The sequence below is a fragment of the Gymnoscopelus braueri genome (assembly GCF_963280865.1).
Source record: "Gymnoscopelus braueri genome assembly, chromosome: 19".
Lineage (NCBI taxonomy): Eukaryota > Metazoa > Chordata > Actinopteri > Myctophiformes > Myctophidae > Gymnoscopelus > Gymnoscopelus braueri.
The window spans coordinates 33,600,569-33,622,863 of NC_137621.1; the positions used below are offsets into that span (position 1 = coordinate 33,600,569).

The 22,295-nt window shown below is 42.5% G+C and overlaps 2 protein-coding genes across 8 annotated transcripts in view; both read right to left on the reverse strand.

Moving 5' to 3' along the window:
* Positions 1-1,863: 1,863 nt before the first annotated feature.
* exd2 (exonuclease 3'-5' domain containing 2) lies at positions 1,864-12,253 on the reverse strand. 3 transcript variants are annotated; one of them, XM_080414950.1, is made up of 10 exons: positions 12,158-12,253; positions 10,704-10,749; positions 10,046-10,615; positions 9,567-9,823; positions 9,315-9,441; positions 6,740-7,053; positions 6,322-6,428; positions 5,450-5,585; positions 3,795-4,187; positions 1,864-3,327 (listed from the first exon to the last, which is right to left on the reverse strand). In XM_080414950.1, the coding sequence occupies exons 3-10, from the start codon at positions 10,562-10,564 to the stop codon at positions 3,111-3,113; spliced, it is 2,070 nt and encodes a 689-aa protein (XP_080271076.1). In that variant the 5' UTR covers positions 10,565-10,615; positions 10,704-10,749; positions 12,158-12,253; the 3' UTR covers positions 1,864-3,110. The 3 variants fall into 3 exon arrangements, with proteins under 3 accessions (XP_080271076.1, XP_080271074.1, XP_080271075.1); XM_080414948.1 differs by having other exon boundaries at positions 10,031-10,615; XM_080414949.1 differs by lacking the exon at positions 10,704-10,749 and having other exon boundaries at positions 10,031-10,615; positions 12,158-12,177.
* Positions 12,254-15,607: 3,354 nt separating this feature from the next.
* numb (NUMB endocytic adaptor protein) overlaps positions 15,608-22,295 on the reverse strand; it is a 69,189-nt gene continuing 62,501 nt past the window's right edge. For 4 of the 5 annotated variants that reach the window (XM_080414980.1, XM_080414977.1, XM_080414978.1 and 1 more), the window contains 4 exons: positions 20,557-20,880; positions 19,705-19,848; positions 19,136-19,282; positions 15,608-18,183 (listed from right to left, as the gene is read on the reverse strand). In XM_080414980.1, coding sequence (XP_080271106.1) covers positions 17,390-18,183; positions 19,136-19,282; positions 19,705-19,848; positions 20,557-20,880 — 1,409 coding nt within the window. In that variant the 3' untranslated portion in view covers positions 15,608-17,389. The remainder of the gene's footprint in view (positions 18,184-19,135; positions 19,283-19,704; positions 19,849-20,556; positions 20,881-22,295) is intronic. The other variant, XM_080414981.1, reaches the window with a different exon arrangement.

Genomic DNA, 22,295 nt, shown 5'->3' on the forward strand with positions numbered 1-22,295 from the left:
AATGATGAATCATCAGCTTGACAACCACATTCTGAGGTTGTGTTTTGTTTTTAATTATTTGCATTTTGTTCATTGCCAATTGTACTTATAACTGAAGGTTGTTTTCCAAGCCACAGTTGTGGAGCAATGTGATCATTTGCAACATTTTATGTTAATGTGACAATCTTTATATTGTTCTGTGTGGAAATATTGATTCTGTTCACTAAATGTTTGTAAATTGTCCACAAGACAAGAGAGCACGTAAGGCCATAACAATACCATGATTTGTTTCATGCTCCCTTAAGAAACGTGTATGAAATGTTTGCCATTAATGGAAGTCCATCTTGAAGGTCAAGGTCAATAATGATGTCATTTTATTTAATATGAATTTAAAATCTGCTTCAAAATTTTGGTTTTGGAGATATTGTTGTGGGTCAACGTTTGACTACTAATTAGGAATGATACTTAGGATATGCCTTATTTTAATTGAGTGTACATTTAAGGAAACAAGTGGATACTGCAAAGCAGCTTTGACTAATTGTTGAATATAACGTTTTCTAATGAAGTGTTTCATTCCAAAATGAGATATCCACCTACTATTTTAAAATCACAGCTAGATTATCTTGACATGATTGAACATTTAAAGCAGATTATGGTACTTTTTAAAAGGACCACAACTTAAAGTCTTGGTTAAAAAGATGACTTTTAGAGAAGGGATCCTCTATTTTGTAAAGCTATTTAAACTTCAGGTAATTCTTTTTATCTCTACCAAAATGAATATGTAAACAATATTTTGGTATAATTCTCTTCAGACTTAATCTGACATATTGTAACTATTCTTTCAAAATGTTACATTTCAAACTGTCCATCAAGGAATCCTTTGAGAGATCAGGTGCTATATGAAAAAAGGCCTTCTTTTCTTGAATTGCAATTTGTCTTTTCTTTTTGTAAAAAAAAAAAAAAAAAAAAGTCTTCAACTGGAATGAACAAAAGGAGTTATATGCAGTAATTTAGCGTTGAGAATTGTTGAAACCCCAGCAGCCAGGGTGGACACACTAGTAGAATCCTGCCCAGAATCAGCTCCACGCTAATCTGCAGCATAGTTGATAGCCAAATTAACTGAAAAATGTAATGTTGAAGTGTGCATCCACCCTAAGCGGGGTTTAAGGTCTAATGCAGTAAAGATGTCAGCACAGGGGGGGTTGCACCCCTTGTCACCATATGCTTCGTTAAAGGCAATTCTAAAGTAAATGGATTTTTAGGTTGTTAATCTGAGAAATTTCTCTCAAGACACAGCCACCCTTAATGCAAATCCTGAATGTTCAAGGCCAATGAAAATGCAATCCATCATTATCATACAGTTGACAACCTAAAAATACATTTGATTAAAGTTCCCTTTACTGAAGCAGCCTCATGTGCCATTCTCATTTTCATGTCTGCAGTGTAAAACACTGGTCATTATTGAAACATGCTCATACAGAAGTCACATCTGCATGTTGAGCCATTTTGCATTGCGTTTAAAATGTTTAGTTTCTGACTGGACTGTGAAACCAGGGGAGCCCATGTTGTAAACAACTTCAGAAACCAGAAATCATTTGTCTAACAGATTGTTCTGATGCCAAAATCAAGAGGCCTTAATTCAGCAAAACTAGATTGTAAACGAGAAGAAAAAAAAAACATAATCCAACTCAACACTCCTTTGACCTGAATGTCATGAGTGATTCATATATAAAATGTTAACTAAACACTTTTGTACTCATTTTTACAGACTATTTATTAAACTGTGATTTTGTAAGAAATAAAAAAAAAAAACTGAAAATGTTTTGTAGTCATTGTTGTTGCCTCACACCCTCCACAATGAATGGATTACAAACATTTGCACTGGAGAATACAAATATTACTTTATTTCACTTTCAATTAAAGGGAACAAACGGTGAACCAAGGGTTTGATCAGGACAAATACAAATAACATAAATCTGCTGGTTTGACCATTTAAAGTTTTAGTATAAATAAATGCAGCCATGCTCAAACATGAATAAACTATGCACTGCCAAAAGAGGGTTTTGGTTTTAAGGCCATTGTCATAATTCAGCTAGTTTTTGAAAACAAATATAATGAATTGGCATATTTTCTTCTTATAGTCAAATTCAAGTAAAGACAATTAAGCTTATGACACAAATTCTAAAATAGTTGGAATGGTGCTAGTAAAAAAAAGAAATCGCAATGAGCTCATGTTCCGATTCCGTGTCAAGTCTCATCATGTTAGGGGGTTAAGAGGCACACTAAAACACGTGCCATTGAGGTGTCCTAACTGAAGAGGGGACCAGATGCAAGACATGTTGACGTTACAGTTCAGAGTGTTTTTGAGTTTCCATTCATTCAACTTTTCTCAGCTCCGCTTTCTCTCCCCTTCCAAATACATCCTGATAATCATCAGAATTTAATTCATATCATCACAGGTAGGGATTCTCAGAAGCCTTTTGAGTCCAAGTTCACAACTTTTGAATATAGGAAGCTGAGAAACTGAACTCTCAAGACGCCTTCGTAAACACAAATCCTGATCTCTTGTCATAAGACAGACTGAAACAAGGGGGAGTTCACAGACTGTAACACCGGGGGGGAGTTCAAAACTGAAGCCATTTTCTCTGCAAAGCAAACAAATTTGCAAACATATTTTTAACAATAGTTTTAGGGCCGCAAATCTGCATGGGTAACTATAATTTCGGGAGAAATTCCAGAGATGGCTGCAACAAATTCTAAAATAATCTTATTCTATAACCTTTTGATTTTTTTGTTCTTTTTTTCCCCTTTTCCTTTTTAAATACAAAAATAAGTGTCCACGTATAATCACATTTATTTCCAACATGATGTTGTGGAGTTAGTGTTCTTAATAAGTTAAGTGGCTGGCGTTCCTCTTAATCTCCTTGTTCTTGGGTTTTGGGCCAGCTGGTCTCTGGTTCAAGTTCATTCAAACACCAGGGTGGTAGACTTGAGTTCATTCAGACACCGGGGTATATTATTTCATGGGGGGGGGGGGTCAATCCTTTCAGACTTGTGAATGAGCAAGTCAACATTTCCTCACCCTGGCTAACATTTTGTCCTTCCCACCCTGTGCCAGGGTAGCTGTTGGTTCAGTTGAGCTGGATCGCGAGGTCTTCTCCGTACTTGAACAGGAACTTGCTGTGGTTGTGGTCGACAGACCAAAGGGGGGGCAGGTGGCGGGGCTTCATGGTGGTGAGGAAATGTTGTCTCCATCGACGCTCCAGCTCCATCAGGCCGCGCAGGCCAGTCTTTGCGTTGGTACTTACCACCTTCAGCCCATGGGGCACATAGGCCTCGTTGAAAATCCTTTATAGATGTAGGGAAAGAAAAGAAGCCACAAGATTAACCAACTTTACAAGCAGTGTCTGTATGTGCGTTTCCATGGACACGCACAGGGGTCTCGTAGAATTTGGGGAAAAAGAAATATCCGATCGGGGTAATCCATTCCATAGTTGAAAATAGCATGTTTTGCCAAAAATACATAGTAAAACACAGTATTTTTTCCCCCAGCGCATCCTTTTTAATGTGTACATTTGATTGCACATGCAGCCTTGCTTTGGCCCAAGTGATGACTTTAGTGCCAGGATGTGGTGGTTAAAAAAGCATTCTTGGATACTGGACTTTATTTATTCATTCATATAATACAACAATTTGTTAGGTTTCTCCAGTAACAATAATTTTACCCTAACCTAGCAGATCTATAGATTTACCATGAGAAATGTACACATTTGCTGCCCTACTGGGAATGTATACCGGGTCCAGCTGGGTCTCACCTGGTCTCAAGGCCTGAAGCTGTCTGCAGCGCCTCTGGACTAAGCACCGCCTCACTCTGCACACCTTCTGCCTCAGACTCAACATCGCTATAAAACCCTCTAACGACAGCCTCCAGCTCCTCGCGTCGGTTCTCCGGCAGGCTGTCCCTGGCAGTGAGAAGGGCCCGAGCAGCAGAGCGAACGCGCCGCCGGTCCGAGTTCTCCAGCACGCGCACTCCCTCCTCGCACCCCTGGGGCGCACCGTACTCATCAGCCAGCTGCTGCTTGAGCATGCCGTCGTGGACGTTGGAGGCGGCATGGCAGGCGGTGCACAGCAGCAGGATGTCATGAGAGTTGTGGTCCTTCATCTCTGTGGGGAAATGACGCCTGTACTCATGTGGCACAATGTTCTTCCTATAGGACAATACACATTAAGGAGATTCGGGTTATCAATTGGGATTATGCGTCTGGTGGATAACTGAAAAACACGTTGCAAGAAGTTCAAAAATAAATTATGTTTTAAAACACTATAACTTTTTGTTTTAAAGGTAGTTAGTGCTTGTGGAACTAAGTGATAAAAACATCTATATTTTAGAAGGACTCACTTAGTTCTAGCCTACTACTACTTTTGAACCACAGCTATGAATTAGAAGAGACAACAGTATTGAGAATTAGTTCAGGAAGACGCCATGAGACAAAAGACAATGCCCAAGGAAGATACTTTTATCCATCACACAAACTTATGTCAGATCAGCAACTGTGCAGCGATGTCAAAGAAAGGGAACTTGACACTTTGTTTCACTTCAGACTTTTTCAGTGAAATGAAGAAATGAAGATGAACGAACTGAAATCTCTACCAGAAACACCACCAATGTGCTTTTTGACAAAGCAGGTTGGTAAAGTTCATTCAGCAGCAAGCACCGTGCAGGTACTGATTGTGAAAGGTTATGTTCCAATTGTGGGTTATGTTCCAATTGTGAGCAAGAGTCTTCTCACTTGAAGGCTTTCAGGCAAAGTACCAATCAATAGTGACAGGTGACCACCTTGTGGACTCTTTGAGAATTACAACCTGCAGCTACCATGCCAACTTTAAAGGACCAATGCCATGCCAATGTTTTTTACATATCGTGTTTGTTTGCGTTTTGACCATATTCAATAAATGTTACAGAATGTACCTGAACATTTCTGGCAATGTTAACAATATCTCCCATCATTAAAAGCACTCTTCAAGCTACAAATTCAAAATGCAGCACTATTTTTTTCAGGCGTATATGATGTGCCAATGAGCATATTTCCTTACACCTGGCACTCAATTGTACTCCAAGTTTAAATAAAGGTTACACTCTGAGTGGGCACACAGACAGACAAATAGGTACAACAGGTACTCAATGGGTACTGCATTCCCAGGTGGGGGCATACGTTCCCGAGTAGACGGGCACCGGTCTAGTTAGATTAGAATAATTGTATAATATACAATTATAATAATTAGCAGCCTACAATAAGACAAAAGCAGTGGGGGTTTCACTTGTTTGGTGATGGTAGATCTCATCTCACCAGTCTTGGAAAATGCAAATCTCATGCAAGAATAGGTTTGCCCACCCCTGATCTATAGAATGCAAGGAATTCCACAAGGAAAATAAAATTGGGAAAAGAGTAAATGTCAAAGCACTACTAACCTAATGTATGAATCAGCTTTGCCACACACAACACAGAGATTCTCCTTGGCTGTGAGATAGTAATCCTGATGAGAATCCGGACGTCCCGAGGGTTCAAACAGCAACCGTACTATGAAAGGGTCTTCACTCAGGAGCTCTGGGTCACAATGACACAATACATTCATGGAACATTTTGGCTCTTAGTTAATTTACAATGAGTGCAACATATACAACATGGTTTAAGCTAAATGAGTCGTTTGTTTCGGGAGGGCTCCCCCAACTGGAAGAAAAATAAAACGTCCGACACACAAATAGCATTTCATACTGCCACAGAAGAACACTTCTGTGTTCTGGAAGCTAGACCCCGCCCACCATGGCTCACGCAGGTTTTGGCGAGTAGACTCACTTGAGTGTGTGTACGCTACAGCCAGCACTGGAACTGATGGTTAATTTACTTGAATATCATAACCCACTGTGGAATTTTGTGACGGAGGTATGGAGGCTTTTCTCGTTCAAGACCAACCTCGCATCAACAGTGCCTCCAGGCTAACCAGTGTGATCCGGTCTAGGCCATGCCTTCTAGAAAGCAGTCTTCAGTTGGCGCCGCTTTGTTTCGGTTCCCCACATGAATGCCGAATAGAGTAATATTGTCTCGCCAGTTACGTGTTGGAATAAAAGACATATACCAAACGCAACAAGTATTCCAAGTTTTACTTGGAAGAAACTTGTCGGATACAACTATGGTATATTTTGGAAAATATTATTGTTGGCTCCGACGTCAAGCATACTGTGACTCATAGTCAATGGTCTAAATATGCAGTACCACAGTATTTTAAAGTTACATCATTTAACAGAGAGTTTTACTTGCAATTCATGTCTGTTCACTGGCATACCTCCTATTCCTTTGGACAGGTACCACGTGGCTTTCTTTTTGTCACAGGTACACAGGGGCTGGCCGTCTGGGGCATGAAGGAAGCAGTTGTCATACAGAGGAGATTTCCTGTTCAGAAGCACAGAAGAGTAGTAAAAGTGGGTACTCAGAGGATATTGATCACACATTTTTATTTGTCTGGTATCAATTTCCTACCTACCTAAATCTGGCGCACACCATGAGATGGCAGACAAAAACAAACAATTGATCTTGTCCACACAGCAAAGCAAATAGTGTTTTTAAGAATCTTCACCATGGCCGAGTTATCTAAAAGTCAGTTTTCAGGGGGCAAAAACCTGTTTACATGTGGATGAAAAGCCCAAATGCATAGAAAAAAGGTGTTTTTAAAATATAGTGTGGACAGAGACAAACTCTCTCACCTGGCAGAATAGCCCACACCGAGTGGCTTTCTTTTATTGTTTTTACGAGGGTCTGGGACTTGCTGATCTCCAGACTCTGGGCTATCACTTATGGTTTTTCGGAGTCTCCGTCTCCTCTCTCCATCTGCGATTTTCTCCTCTCCGTCTAAAACCATCCGGTGTCTGAAGGGCACATCCATCAGGCCCTGGCAGCGGGCAGCCAGCTCAGAGTAGGTACTCCCAGTGGTTGTTGGGGAGCCGGCTTCAGGATCAAGACCCAGGAGATGGAAGAACAAGGCGATGGAGACCTGGGCATCTCTGGCTGCATATGTCATCTAGAGTAACAATAATAATGTTATATTGCTGTTGTCAGCTGATGCTGACAAACTAATTTCCCTTCAGGAACAAGCTCTTGACAAAAGGGACACATCACTGTTGGGGCACCGCTGCCATGTCATCAGAAATTGAACCAGAGACTCGCCGTCAGGCAGCATCAGAGACTTGTATAGGGTACGTATGCACCTGACCTTAGGTACGGTAAGTGATATTTTTGGGTTAAAACAAAGTTGTGCACTACATTCTGAAAGTACTCATTGCTATAGAGTGTTCGTTCAGCAACAGGAGTCTCCCTGTCTCTACAGACAGCTCAGATATACAAGATTTGCAGGCAATGTATCGGCACATTTGATTTTGGTGTCATGTGTGAAAGTGCACTTAATTTTGAGTTGGTTCGGCATTCATGCCTACTTGGGACCTACAACATTGCAGGCTGGGTCTTTGCGGAGAGCAAGAGTGAACACCGTGGAAAGCAAGTGTGAACACCGTGCCGGCAGCACGGTGTTCAACACTGTTTGGTTTAGGCATAGTTTTACTGAGGTTACGTTTAGGAATACCTGGTGGCGACTATTCCGAGGTCGCCGGAATTGACTCGGGGCGAGCGTGTTTTGGGGCGATCGATCTTGTATTCAGCAGGTCTGCCAGCCTGCAGCTGGATGGATGCTATTAAATGAATGTGACACATGGCCTATCAATGGTGCCCAGTTGTTAGGTTGTGTGGACAAACAGAAACAAAATATACTTCAAGGTTCTTTATTCAAACACTGACAAACAAATCATTCATCTCTCTCACCTAACTCTGCACTGGATCCTGAAATAATCAGGGTCGGGTGGAGGCCACTTTATTCACCCGTTTCCTAGGCTGTGTGAAATCCAATGAAACTGGTCAGATGACCAATGATATCGACAGGAAGTGGAAAACACACAGCCTAGGAAACAGGTGAATAGGTTTGTCAGGAAACACACCTGCAACCCAACCACTAATTGGGGTCAATCCATCTTGTTTGTGGACACGGTTTTCAAGATGTTAAAGAGGAACACTGGACATTACATTGAAAAGTAAAGATCTACAAGCCTAAATGAAATGTACATAATGTATTTGTGTCCGTTTATGGCTAGTGAACAGCAGTGATAGGATTAGGAATCACCCTGAGTAATTGGTTCTGTCTGGTGGGAGGGGCCATGGGGCTATATAGGGGTGAGCTGTTCATTATCTGGCAGTCTGCTGAGTGAGGTGCTCAGATTCTCAGGAGTTCTCCAGTCTCTAAGGAGATGTCTGGTCTCCTTTGTTTTTGCCACTATTGACACTTGGGGAAAATAAACCACTGTTAAAACTTGTCCAAATGCGTGCCTTGCCATCCTTATGAATGTCACATGCTTGCAGTAATATCTAACGTGAGTAGCAATGAGCAAGGTACATAACACAAACCGTATAGGAAAATAGGGCATGCGAGTACGCCTCTCCACTTATGTTAAATAGTTTCCCGAAAATGCAACGGTATCCATATCTGGACATAGCTTATTAAACAAAATCCATTTTCAGGTGGGTTGATCATTTTCAGCCAAGTGGTAAAGAGTACCCATTTATCAGCTTCAATTTAAAAGTCTGCTCATTTCTTAGTGTCATCACTTCCAAACTTCTGTTTACTATAGAGCAGGAGACATGGAGACTCCTGTTACTGAACAAACACTCTATATCAATGAGCACTTTCAGTATACAGAGCTATTTAACACGTATACTAATCAGCCATCGCCGCCCCTCAATTTTTGGGCGGTGAAACCGCCCCTATATGTGAGGTTTGGATATTTGCACACCAAATCCTGCGCTGTGATTGGCCAATCACAGTCTATTCAGGACTGTGATTGGCTAGGGAAACATGACACATGTGCATAGCCCTATAAATAGGACTATGCACTTAAAAAAAACCACACTTGTTTTTTTTAAGTTAGGGGTGTACAATGGTTGGTCCACAGTATTACTTTACTTACTGTGACCACACCGCCCACTTCACACTGGGTGTGATTTTTTTAATTAATTTTGAAAAAACGTTAAGTGCATGTTGTGCAGGTGAAATGTAAGCTTACCATAAACACAATAATTGTTAAATTGAGGCCGATCTTAAAAATGCCTTCTAAAATCCTAACAGTTTTCTGAAGCCAGATTGAATGGGTTAAATATAAACTCGTTAGATGGGAACATAAATGAACAGCATGCATTTCGAGCATCCTGTGTTACAATACCAATGGAACAGCAAAACACCTGCTCCAGGGTCAGCTGGTCAGCCTCCCAGTCACTGCATCGCAACTTCAGGGATTTGTCCAGAGAGACATTCAACACATCTGCAGCCAGCGACTGCAGACTGAGGCCATTATTCAATGTAACTCGTCTGTAAAAGGGAAACGGGGGTTAATGAAACAGAATACATAATAAATAAATATAAATAAAACTCAAAGTCCCATCCTTGAACAGTGAGGAGCCTGACACCTGAAATGAGTCACAACAGTGCTGTACCTCTGTCTTAAGGCAAGGTAGCGCAGGTCGACCGTGCACCCCAAAGACATGCCGTAGTCCCGGGTCAGACGCTTCCCGTCTTCGTAGCAGCCCACGCCAACCTTCAGGATATGGGGGTCGCGGAGCACTTCAATCAGGCTGAGTGGGAAGGACTGCTGGCCACCACGAAAGGACACCAGCCTCACCAGTACACACAGCCCTGAGTAGGTCGCAATCTGCAGCAGGGAGACTGCAGAGATTTTGCCATTTACTGAAACCTAGTGCAGGAAAACAAAACAAAATACAAAACAAATGTTTTAATACAATGACAGAAATGTAGAGGAAGATGAGGAAGTTAGTAATTTGCACAGTCAGATAACACGGAAGAGCTCACCAAACCGCCAACAACTAGCAGCACCAAACAAGCACCTATAGAAATTAAAACAAGAAGGCAAGCATCTTCATGCAAAAAGCTTATGTCTTACGCCGTTGTGCTTTACCCATTCGCAGTCGAGGCCGAGGACTGGGAAGAGTGACAGTTCCTTTTGCAGCGAGGGCCACAGCTGGTCCCACTGTTCTTCAGAGCGCACCATCACTGGCTTCACCCCCAGCAGCTGCTCAGGAGACGGCAGCCGAACAGAAGGAGACAGTTGTGCAGTTGCAGTTTGACAATTAACAGCTTCGATCTCCATTTCAATGCAATGTAGTGTTTGCGTAGGCTGACACTCCAAGGCCTCATCTTTTTTGATAGGACTTGATGAAGACACAGGTTGAACTTCCATTTGTGTAGACACAGGTTGAACTTCCATTTGTGTAGACACAGGTTGAACTTCTATTTGTGTAGACTGACACTCCACAAAATAAACTTCTTTGACAGGACACGACACAAGTTGAGCTACCTCCTGAACGGGAGGCAGCTTCTTTCTCTGCGTCCGAAACACCCGCCATAATAAAAGCCCTCCCAAAGAGGCTCCTAGCATTGTCGTTAGAATGGTGGTTAGGGATCCTCGTGGTGTCATCACAGCTTTTAGTGGTATTTGTCTTCTTCAGCAGGATGGAAAATTGCAAACCTAGAATGGTAACACAGTTGTGAGTGTTGTTGCAATTGGTGGCCAGATCAACATGCGATGAGCCTTACAATTAACACCAAAACGCTACCTTTTGCCAAGTCAATGCATGGGCTCCTTAGTAATTCTGCATCCCCCTGTAAACCATAAACAAACATCCTGTCAAACAGTGGTGGAAAAAGTACAACATGTTTTTATATTGCAATGTAGAAATACTCTGTTAAAAGTAAAAGTCCGGAATTCAAAATTTACTTGAGTAGAACTACAAAAGTACCAAAAGTAGAAAGTACTCATTATGCAGAATGTCCCATTTCCCAAGTTTTCAAATGTACACAATTCTTTTGAAAATGGCAGATCTACAAGCTCACAATGCGTCGCAGCATTGTGAGCTTGTAAATTGGCTATTTTCAAATGGCCTGTATCGTTTTGTAATAATAATCAAAATATACAAAGTGACTAAAGTTTTCAAAGAATTGTAGCGGAGTAAAAGTACAATAGTTTCCACTTTCCTCTGAGATGTAATGGGAGTGTAAAAGCACTGAAATTTGGAAATGCTCCAATAAAGTAAAAAAATAGAGTACTTGAGTAAATGTACTAGTTACTTTACACCACTGCTGTCAACACTGCACAGACACACTCACGGGAGGCATGGTCTGTTTTGACTAAAATCAAACATCACAGCATTGAAACTGTTAAAGCTACCCGAGAAAAAAAGGACTACCTGCTGACACTGAAAACATCACCTCCATACATACCCATACTCTCATCTATTTACGTTAGCCTAGTGGCTGCTAACGTTAGCCAGTTAGCAGTAGGTATAACAACGTTTACAATCATCGACACGGAGGACAAAGCGTACACTACACACAGACTTCATTCCATCCTTTCATCCATCTCGTTGTTGTCACCTGAACGCGTGTCAACTCCAAGTAAACGTCGATATACGAGGTTCTGCTGCTGCCATTCACTGAGGTTAAGCTAGGCTAACTGACGAACTGCAGGGCAGCGTTGCCATATTCTGAGAGAGAAATGAGCAACCAGGTCTATGAAAACAAGCCCTAAAAAGCAGCAACTGGGCCACATGAGAACATTTTTAAAAAGTGAAATATTTTAAAAACGACTCCGACACGGGTCCCCAAAATATTTTCAGTCCGCAGACAAAACATACAATTTGGGGGTCGTTGCAGGAAAATGTTTTACCCAAATAAGCAACTACACTTTAGAAACAAGCTCACCAATATTTACATGCATCTTCACAGAAAAAACAAGCCCAAAGTCGCTTAAGATAAGCAGACCTGGCAACACTGCTAGGCTAACCAACAAGCTGCAGGGAGTTCAAACTCAAGAGAGAATACACAGTAGGAGGTTTGGTTTACAGACCGGGACAAACACTCGGTTATTCCTTACATATTTCTCACCTTAAAAACCTTAGAAATACACTGTCTGTTCGGCTATTATTCCTTATATGTTTCACACCTTAAAACCCTTAGAAACATTAAAACATGCCTTCGGTTATTCCTTATGTATTTGTATTTCACACCTTACCTTTGCGTTTCACACATGCAGCACAGCGCCGATCTCACCCACATGCACGTTAGTGTCTAACTGTCTGCCCAGTGCCTACCTGCCCTACCATCCATGTCTTCCGGCCCGTATTTATAATGATGCTGGGATGATATGCAGTGTTGCCAGGTTTTGTGAGAGTAATAAGGAACCATGTCTATGAAAAGAAAAGAAGCAACTTAGGTCACATGAGCACTTTTAAACCTATATGCATCACATATAGCAAGCAATATATACACGCAGGCGACGCGTTGTGAGCTTGTTGCTATTTCTGCTATTTTCAATATGTGGAGCATTTCGAATATTTTTTGAAACATGGTAACAGCACAAATAAAATGCTCCCTATGGCACAAAACATTTTCATGAACATATTTGAGAACCACTGGTTTAAATAATAATTACAAAATTAGGAAGCAAGCCCAAATAAACAAGTACACTTTAGAAACAAACAAGCCCAAAAATATCGCAAGCAACTTTACAGAAAAAGAAGCTCAAAGTCGCTTATAATAAGCCGACATGGCAACGTTGGATGAATTGGGATGGGCAGATAGCGCCGCCAGTGGATGGATGGTGGGTGGATACAGAATAGGTGGGCACTTAGGGACATCTGGGCACCTCGATGTAAAATTGGCTATTTTGTCCAAAATGTTAAAAATAATTATACATTGAAAAGTGGTTTTAAGTAATGTAAAGTATACATGATGTGAACATGCATGGTCCATCATTATCAGACTTAGTTTTATCCTTCAACCTCTATGCCCCAAAATGACTGGATATACAGGTTGTAGCAATTGTAGAATTATTAGACCTTAAATGGTCGAACATTTATTAAGCATGTTCTAATCATGTATGCTTTACTTTGCAGAGGTGCCCACTCTTCCTTGGTGCCCACCTATCCCGTTACCGGGTGGATGGATGGACCAAATGGGTTGTTTGGGGAGTGGACGGATGTAGGCGTTGGGTTCCTACTTTAGGTTTAATATGTAAGGCAACATTGTGTAGGCATATATATTATTGTTCATAACATAAGTAGAAATACCGTTATATATCATCCTCTCTGACAGGCCATGCTGAATTACTGCAGTGAGCAACTTTGATCCATAGGCCTGCCCTAGTTGAAATATTTAATACTTGTGTATGTGCATGTTTGCTTTTGTATGTCCGCACACGATACTACAGGTCTCACTTGTTTAATGCTTAGTTGCTTGTTTAATCTAACAAACAAGAACTTTTCGCCCAGGCAAGGGTTTCATCAGGTTCAAATAAAGCATGGGAGGACATTCCCTTCCATTTTACTTGAATAATTTTGGTCCAGTGTACCATTTTCCAAGAACTGTGGGGATGTGCATATCTTTTTCATATGCTTTTGTATCATGACAATGAGAGAGAGAGATGTTAAGTTGCCTAAGCTGTAGAGTGTTGCCTACAAAAACCTGAGATGGTGGAACAGGACACACCCAAGAAGTGATAGCAGCCGCAGGACTGGAGGGTAGAATATAGTACAGTTGTCTGAGATCACACCCTATACTGAGTATGAACCTTACAATCTGCAAACTGTTAATAAAGTATTCAATCAATCAATTCTCCCCTTCCACTTGGTCTCCACCTCTGCTTCAGTCTTCCTCTTCTACTTGCTAACATTTACTTAAAGGTTCTATGACATTCATTTTCACTTTTTAATTTTTTTATGTTTTTTGGGGGGTTTTATGACCTCAATTACAGCCAAAAAATCTGAACTTTGAACATTCAGTGGATTTTCTGTGGTCTGGGTTTTTCTGAATAATTAGGCTGAAAAGTAATCTGAGCATGGCCCTTCGGATAATGGGAGCGGATAATGGGAATCGAGCTCCCAGCGCTCCAGGAACTGTACAAAAAGCGGTGCGTGGTCAAAGCCAAGCGCATCATCAAGGACAAGCACCACCCAAGTCACAGACTGTTCAACCCCCTACAACGACCGCGACCGGGCAAGGGGCTCTACCGCAGTATCAAGAGTTCCACCACCAGGTTTTGGTGTAGTTTCAATCCAGCTGCTGTCAGAATGCTGAATGGGGCATAAGCCTGGATGAGTTCAGCAGCCTGACAGCAGGCGGCGCAGACTTTTCTGGCTCTTCCTGAACACACCTGTGGATTATACCAGGGACAATGACTTGGACTTTAGCCCCCCCCTCGGACACACCTGTGGACTACACCAGGTACAAATGACTTTTTGTTGCACTCCCTCATGGAGCTACTTGCGGATTATACTAGGGTCAGTCCACTCTAGGTGGACACGCACTGACCTTTTGCACCTTAATCCCTTGTATAACGCACTGACTTTTTTTGGGTCTTTTTTTATTGTGCTCCTTTTCCTCTAAGCACCTTAACGTCCATTGTCTATCATGCACAGTATAAGTATAACATGCACAGTATACAATACATTGCTGCTATGCTCAGGCACCTTAGTTTAGTTTTTTTTTATTTTTTTTATTTTTTTATTATCTCAGGTAATTTGTAAATATGTAGATAACTTGTCTGGCCTTCTGTTGCTCTCTTGTTTTGATCTCCTTCCCACCTGCCCCCCACCCTCTTCTTCTCCCCCCCCCTCTTCTTTCTATGGAAACTAACGTTGCGATGGGAACGATGTACAAAAAAGAATTTCACCCACTTTTTTACCTTGTAAACCTGTGATGTGACAATAAAACTGATTCTGATTCTTCGGCAGTGAGGTCACAGCCGATTAATCCCGCCCACTCCTCCTCGCCCCTCCCCTATCCTTTCGGGGGGGCGGAGCAGAGGCGATGATTGACAGGCAAAATCCCTCACCAGCGACACCCGCAGGCAAAGATTTATTTTTTCATTGCAGTTGAAAAGGCTTTATAAATGTGAGAGAAAAACACCTGCCATGGATCAATGGAGTGGAATTTTTTGTTAAAACTTTCTATACACGTTTGAAGGACCATGACAAAGACTTTTAATGTGTGGTAAAACTGAACGTCATGAAACCTTTAATATATGTATGCATTTATACAGGGAGATTCCCATTGTCTAGTGGCTATGATTCAGCACTCTCTCCTAACATCTAATCACAGAGAGGAAACATACTGAACAAACATTATCATATACATCGTAAGAAGCAACATGGCCTCCGGGGGCTGCTATTGGGGCACTTGTTCTTGTGTGTCACCCATGTCCGCCTTGCCATGTTTAAAGAGGTTTCACTGTATCAAGGGTGTCCTTCATCCAGTCAGCTTTCTTCCAGTTTAAGGTACTGTACTCAAGTTGGTGCTCAGCTCAAATTCAACTTTTGTATGTGAAACAAACTTTAGTTATACACACATTACACAGATATGAGTGTTCCTGTCTCCTCCATCTAGGATAGTCACTGTTGAAGTTTCCGGGGTAAGTATGCAGTGCTACACACAAACATAATAGTAAATAACACAAACAAATACATTTTTTCCTCTACCACCATCAATTTATTCAATCTTTTAGCTTCAATATTTCCGGAAAGAAGTGGAATATAATAAATGAAATAATTACAAAATGCAAAAACAAAAGATCAGAGAATAGATCATATTCACAGGTTTGATTAAAAAAACAAAACAATAAAAGCCTGACGAAGCAAAATCAGACCATGAAAGACAGACTGATTGAATCTCCCCTGTCCTTTCAGCTGCAAACAGTAGACCAAAACCATCACACCCATTGTAGCTTTATAGTGGTAGCTACTTTGTGGTACAGTAGCTAGTAGCTTTACAGGGGGCGACCAGAGCAACCCTGTCTTTTGGCCACAGCTTTTATAGATAATGCAGCCACAGACTACGTCATAGTCCCCTGTGAGGTCAAATAATCAACTATGTTTAGTGCTTGTGCAAAACATAAATTTAGAAATCAACTATTTAAAAACAAGATAGAGCGGGTGGGGGGGTTAGGGGTGGGCATAGTGTTAAAATACAAAATGAGGATATTGCAACAAATGAAATGAAGACTGACAATTAAGACAGATGAATTAAGAAGTACTGAGGAGTACTAAAACAATAATTAAAAAAAAGATAGTAAAGAGAGAGCCACTGGTATAAGAGGCAACCAGTCTGGCACCGGCACCGTTTTCTGGGCGTTGATTGTTTCTGCAATGATACCCTATATTTACAGTGTGATGCTGAACATCCAATCATAGGATGCAATGAACGGCAATATAGATAATTTTCTTTGAAAAAAAAGAAAGAAGGTAAAACCCCCAAATAAAAAACATCAACGTAAAGCAGCTGTCCCTTCACACAACCTCTCTTTACATCACATTACAAATTAGCACTGTCGTGAGCCTGTGTACTGGATAGATTCTTTATAGATACATATATATATATATATTCATGTATAATATATATGGTCATTTCTTGTATACACGCACATCCACTCATCTCACTGTAGCTAGCCTTTGCCTTTGGCAAGATTACTTACAACTCTTCTGTTAAGATTTTCAAAGCTATTTAAAATATACTTAATGCATAAAAATAAAGATTTTGGCATTCTCTCTTTATTCTTCTGATTTTGAAGTCTATTTTCTTCTTTTTAATGAGAACCTCTGGTCTGTCTTGGAAGCTCAGTTCTCTCGTCTCAGTGCTTACAGCAGTTCATCTGCCAGGTGAGGGAAGAGTCTCGTCTCCTGCCAAACCAGGGGGAATGGGGGTGTGAGGTGGGGAGGTTAGGAGCTGCGTTAGGGGAGAGGGAAGGAGGTGGGTAACAGGGGAGGGATAGGAGGCACTACACCTGAATCGAGTTGCTCGTTATGTGTCCCTCCTGAGATAGTAGGGGCTGAGAGGAGGGGGTTAGAGTGGGCGCTCAGCTCCGCTCTCTCCACAGGGTGATCACAACCACGGCCGATCCGAAGCGATGACAAAAACAAATATAATACAGATGCTAATGAAATGCCCGGTGAGCTGCGCCCCTTAATGACTGCCACTTGTTGTTTTTTGTCCAGAGCTATTGCTCCCATAATGATTTACTGAATGCCCCACTTATTATACTCCTAGCTTCTTTTCCCCTCTCTGCTTGCCCACAGAAGCAGTGAGAGAGAGAGAGAGAGCGAGAGAGAGAGAGATAGAGGGCAGTGTCCAGTCTCCGCCCTTCTCTCCGGTCTCTTCCCAGCCTTCTCTACTCAATGTATTATCATCAGCCGGTCCTTTTCCTTATCTTTGCTCCCCCAAACGCTAAACCCCCACTTCCTCCCCCAAAACCTCAGAGCTGGATCTCGAAGGTCTTGTGCAGCTCACTGGAGAAGGGGTTTGTGGGCGAGGGCGTAGTGCGCTGGCGGGATCGGCTCTCCAGTGCGGCCCACTGGGCCTCGAAGGCGTCTGCCGGCGGCTGGGAGGGGGGTTGTTGGGCCGGGGAGGACGGAGCCGGTATTGAGGCGTGGGAGGCAGAGGCCCAGCCATCTGCCCCGTTGAAGGCCGCAGTGCCGTTAGACGGCTGGAAGGGAGCTGGGGCGGGGACGGGGACATGGATGGCCGAAGACGACTGCAGGGGTTTGCTGAATGGACTGACGTTGCCGATAGCAACTGCGGTATGGGCGTCATACTGTGGTATGGTGGCAATGGGCGGGACAGGGACCGAGAAGGGCGGCTGAGGCTGCGCGGCCGAGCCAAACACATTAGCCACCATCTGCGATGGGGTGATGCCAACCACGGGCACGTTGGGCTGGGAAAACGGCAGGCCATTGGACATCGGATAGGGAGCCTGAGCCTGGGTGTGGTAGGTTGGCTGGCGAGGGGGCAGAATGGGCACTGCGGCGGTGGGTAGCGAGGACATGAAGGCCACGGGGGCTACGGAGGCCACAGGCACTGGGGAGGCAAAAGGATGGGCAGGGACTGCCGGCGCCGCAATTATAGGGTTGGGCTGTGGTGCTCGGACAGACTTGGTCACTTCTTCCAACCATCGGTCGGCTTCCGACGGCGTGCGTTTGTGGGAGGGCAAGACCGGAGAAGATGTGGGTGGGACCACAATCACCAGGTTCGGGGTCGCCCAATCACTTCCTGTTGACAGAAAGCAGTTAACAGGAGTGAATGAAATGATGAATGGAAAACAACTTATTTAATCTCAACAGCAACAGCGCCATTGGATGAGCAGGAGTGTGTGTTGGTAAAATTGGTACAGAAATATTAAAAGGTGGTATTTTTTTGTAAAAAGGAAAAAAAAAGTTAAAACTAAAAAGTTAAAGCTCTATATTCAAGTAATCATTGGTATTCAGTGTTTTTTCAGGAACAGGAGTCTCCCTATCGCTCCAGCTCTTCATAAATAATTTTATCCAATCACGAGAGAGAACCTCCTGATTGGATAAAAGCTCATTCATCAGCTTCCAGTTAGTGTTCCAGTCACAATTTTGTCTGTTCACTTACACCACCTTTAACATTGAAATCACTGAATCTTTAGAGTATATACCGGTACCTGCCCCAAATACAGGGACAATCAGACTTCATAGAAAGTCAGTGCAATAGCAGTCTCTCAAGCCAACCTATCTCTTCCAAAATGTTTGAATGCTGTCTGTAATTCAGTCCCATAACATTTGAGGAAGAGGAAGCTGTCATCTTCCACAGGATGACCAGAAAACAGCTGCCCACCACCGGAGGTTGGGGGTTCAAATCCACCGCGGTGCATGCCCATAGGGAGTGCCAGAAACACGCTTTCTTGTGTCCTGATTGCAGCACCCCATGACTGACAGAGCCCTGGGTAGGCAACCAGGCCTGGCGGAGATCTGTGCTCCGAGAAGCGCACTTTTCAACTTTTACTAATCATTTTGAGGCTTCTGAATTACAGAGGGACAGAATGAAAAATGTGATAGCCAACATGTGAGAGTCTAGTGCAAGACCAACTAGGAACATGCATACGAGTTTGGATTTCATTTCAACTGCATACTCCCAGAGCATACTCACATGACATGCATTAACATGTGAATGAGACACATGTGAACCTCTCCCTCTTGCTTACCTGGCTGGGCTGAGGCAGGGGCCGTTGCTGGGCTCTTAGCCCAGGGGTTAGTGTCTCGAGCAGGCAGTGGAGGGGGCAGAACTGGGGGGTTAGCGGTAGCAGTAGCTGCAATAGTCGCAACAGGGAAGGCGGGAGCTGTGCCGTTCACTACAGCAGATAAGAGATATATGCTAGAACGGGCAAGCTTGTGATGTGGATGTCGTAGCATAAGCTAAATATTAGACATGCAGTAACATTCACATGCAAATAAATGATCAGTCTTTACATGCATCAGACATACATACCTGCACACATTAATGTTATACATTTGAGAAAGTGTTATGCTAACACAGATTACATTTTAAATAGACAGAAACACTCCATGTTTCCACTTCCCTCTGTAACTTTCTGCACTTTACCCTATTCAATTAATGCGTCTAATTAAGCCAATTTAAAATGGCTTTTATATTTTCTGTAAATTTTGTCTAATGTGTCTGTTGTGAACATGTGTTCTGTTAAAGCCACAGTGCAAACTAAATTACCCATCTGGGACAGGTAAGTCCTTAATTTGGTAGTCATTTGGAGGTTACCTGGGGCGACAGGAGACTGTGGGGACGAGGCCGGTTTAGGCATCGGCACAGAGGAGAAGGGGTCCTCTGGGGCCCCGCTGAACGCTGAGGTGATCTGGGTGCACAGCGAGCTGATGCTGTCTGATTCTCCTTCTACTTCTGGGACTGCGAAAGGAACACCAGAGAACAGATCTAATGAAGCATATGTCAGTCCAACAAAGGGTAACACAGGACAGGACCTCTGTTGGATGTTCCTCCCCTACACCTTCTTCCACTCAGCTAATCAAACTATGTGCCAAAATAAAGATGAAAATATGAAGGGGAGAGATCAACCACCCACTTTCCTTTGAGCAAAAAAAGCAAAAGGAGATTTGAGGGAACAAATCTTGGCTGTGGCTGGTTGATTTGTCTGCGCTACCTGCCACTTTGGCAGATATTATGAGGAGGTAGAAGATTTCAGTTCTGAAGATCTAATAGGCTTGTAAATCAAATCACAGTGGCAGGTGAAGTTACAGTGGTTTGTGGGTGAAATTCCATTTACTTCTTGTAGGTGTTGTTGGTGAAAAAAAAAAGACTTGTTTTCTATCAATTACACACCCCATGAAGCCTTGAATTCATGGAGATTTCTTTGTTTTTGTCGCATTCCTATGCCAATAATTTGATGACCGGCGGAGTCTCTGGAGACCTTTTGAGTCTCCTACCGGAGAAATCATTTTGTGGGTGAACTATCCCTTAAGCTGTGTGACTGTCTCTCTGCTTGAACTCCTTTACAGTCTCTGTTGCATTTACTTTGGAAACAAATGACTGAATGTAAAGCAAAGTCATCTGTGAGAAATAAAACCACAGTTGACCTAAGCATATGGCACGACTCACCTGTGTTTTTGATGGGGAAGTCAGTCTTGCGCTGCATGGTGGAGGGCAGCTCGTTCATGCGCAGCGACATCTGCCGTTTGAAGGGCGAGGTCTTCTGGCTGAGGGCTGGAAATCCTCGGAACGAGCCCTGCCTGGCCAGGGCCTCAGTAGTTGCATGCCGACGGGGGATGACCTGGGGCCCCAGGGTGCCGACTGACAGGGGTGGAGAGGACGAGGAGGGGGATGAAGGGGAGCCTCCTGTCTGGGCATTTGAGGAGTTGGCTGCCTCGAATGCAGCATTCGAGGCCGAGCTCACAGGGACAGCAGCCTTTATGTCCGTCTCACCTGTTGCAGGAAGGGGTGATCAGATTTACATTAGAAACGACTAGATGAGATTACAGTTGTCCAGCCAAGGCAGAAAATGTCTAAAAATCAAGAATTATCCATACAGTCAAAACAACAATGTATAAAACAAATCCTTTGGTATTTTCAAAACTCAAAACTATGGCAATAGAGAGGGTGATCAAGTCCTCGGACGGAAGTTTTTCTCCGAGGTCGGAAGGAGCATTTATTGACCTTTAGCCTCAATTACATTACTCTGTGACTTCCCTGTGGCTTTAATGTTTCATACCTCTCACTGCTAATGTTTAGTTGATGTTCTCATAAACACATTCTGGAAAAGCTATGTAAAATAAAAGAATGCTACATTGACCATAATGACAGTCAGTCCCTAATGCTGGGGAAAGGGCTAATTAATAGTTAAGAGAAAAGGTCAAAAATAAGCCAAAGGAAAGAATAACTTTTGCTATAACATAGCAAAACACAACATATCATTGCTGTGGGGCAGAAACCTTTTATGTCCAAAACCGTTTTTCGGAAATGGAAAAAAGAACCTGTGTTCCAGTGGATCCAATGTAATGATTATTTAGTCACAAGCTCTTGACAATACTTTTCATTGGTTAAATATATCTCTGCTGTCCGGCAGAAACCAGCTAACTCCAAAATGTTCATTTTTCAGGAAATGAAAAAAAGTGGAGTTAGGACTGAGGTTTTGTTCATCATTGATAAGAACAGCTGAATGGACCTCCAAGCTCACAATGAGGTTGGAGGTGAAAAGGGGGTGGAGCCTGGAGTCAGCAAAACCAGCTAACTCCGGTGGAGTTAGCTGGTTGAGCAGAAAGTTTGAGGATCCAATGGAATTAGCTGGTTTTGTCAGAAGCGCTTTTTAATGCTTTTCCATTGGTTCAATATTTTTTTTTACCAACACACAGACGTAAAGGGTGTTCAATGGCCCTGATGGAAAAAAATGCAAAAGCGTCAAAATGGAGTTTGCTGGTTTCTGCCGGACAGCAACATATATATATATTTTAAACTAGACCGATCTAACTACTTTCAACCTGGCATCCCTACTTTGGGCAGGTTATCGTAGGGCAAAAAGTTAAAAAATATTTCAAATATTTCTATATATATATTTCTAATATGTCTTCCTATAAATTACGATAGGATGTGTATGGGATGTGTATGCCTAAAGAGACCAGTTTTACATTAGGAAGTAAATAATTTCATATTTAAACAAGGCATATGGTTGCATTAATAACAGATATAACTTATTTAATCGTCATATAACGCAGATGTCTATAACATTTTTTACATATTTTAAGTGGCTTATCAATATAATGCTGGCCCAGTGGAGAGAGGGAAGGCATTGGCTTGTATTATTTCAGCAACAAAGCATTAAGACCAAATAAATCCAAAGTGGT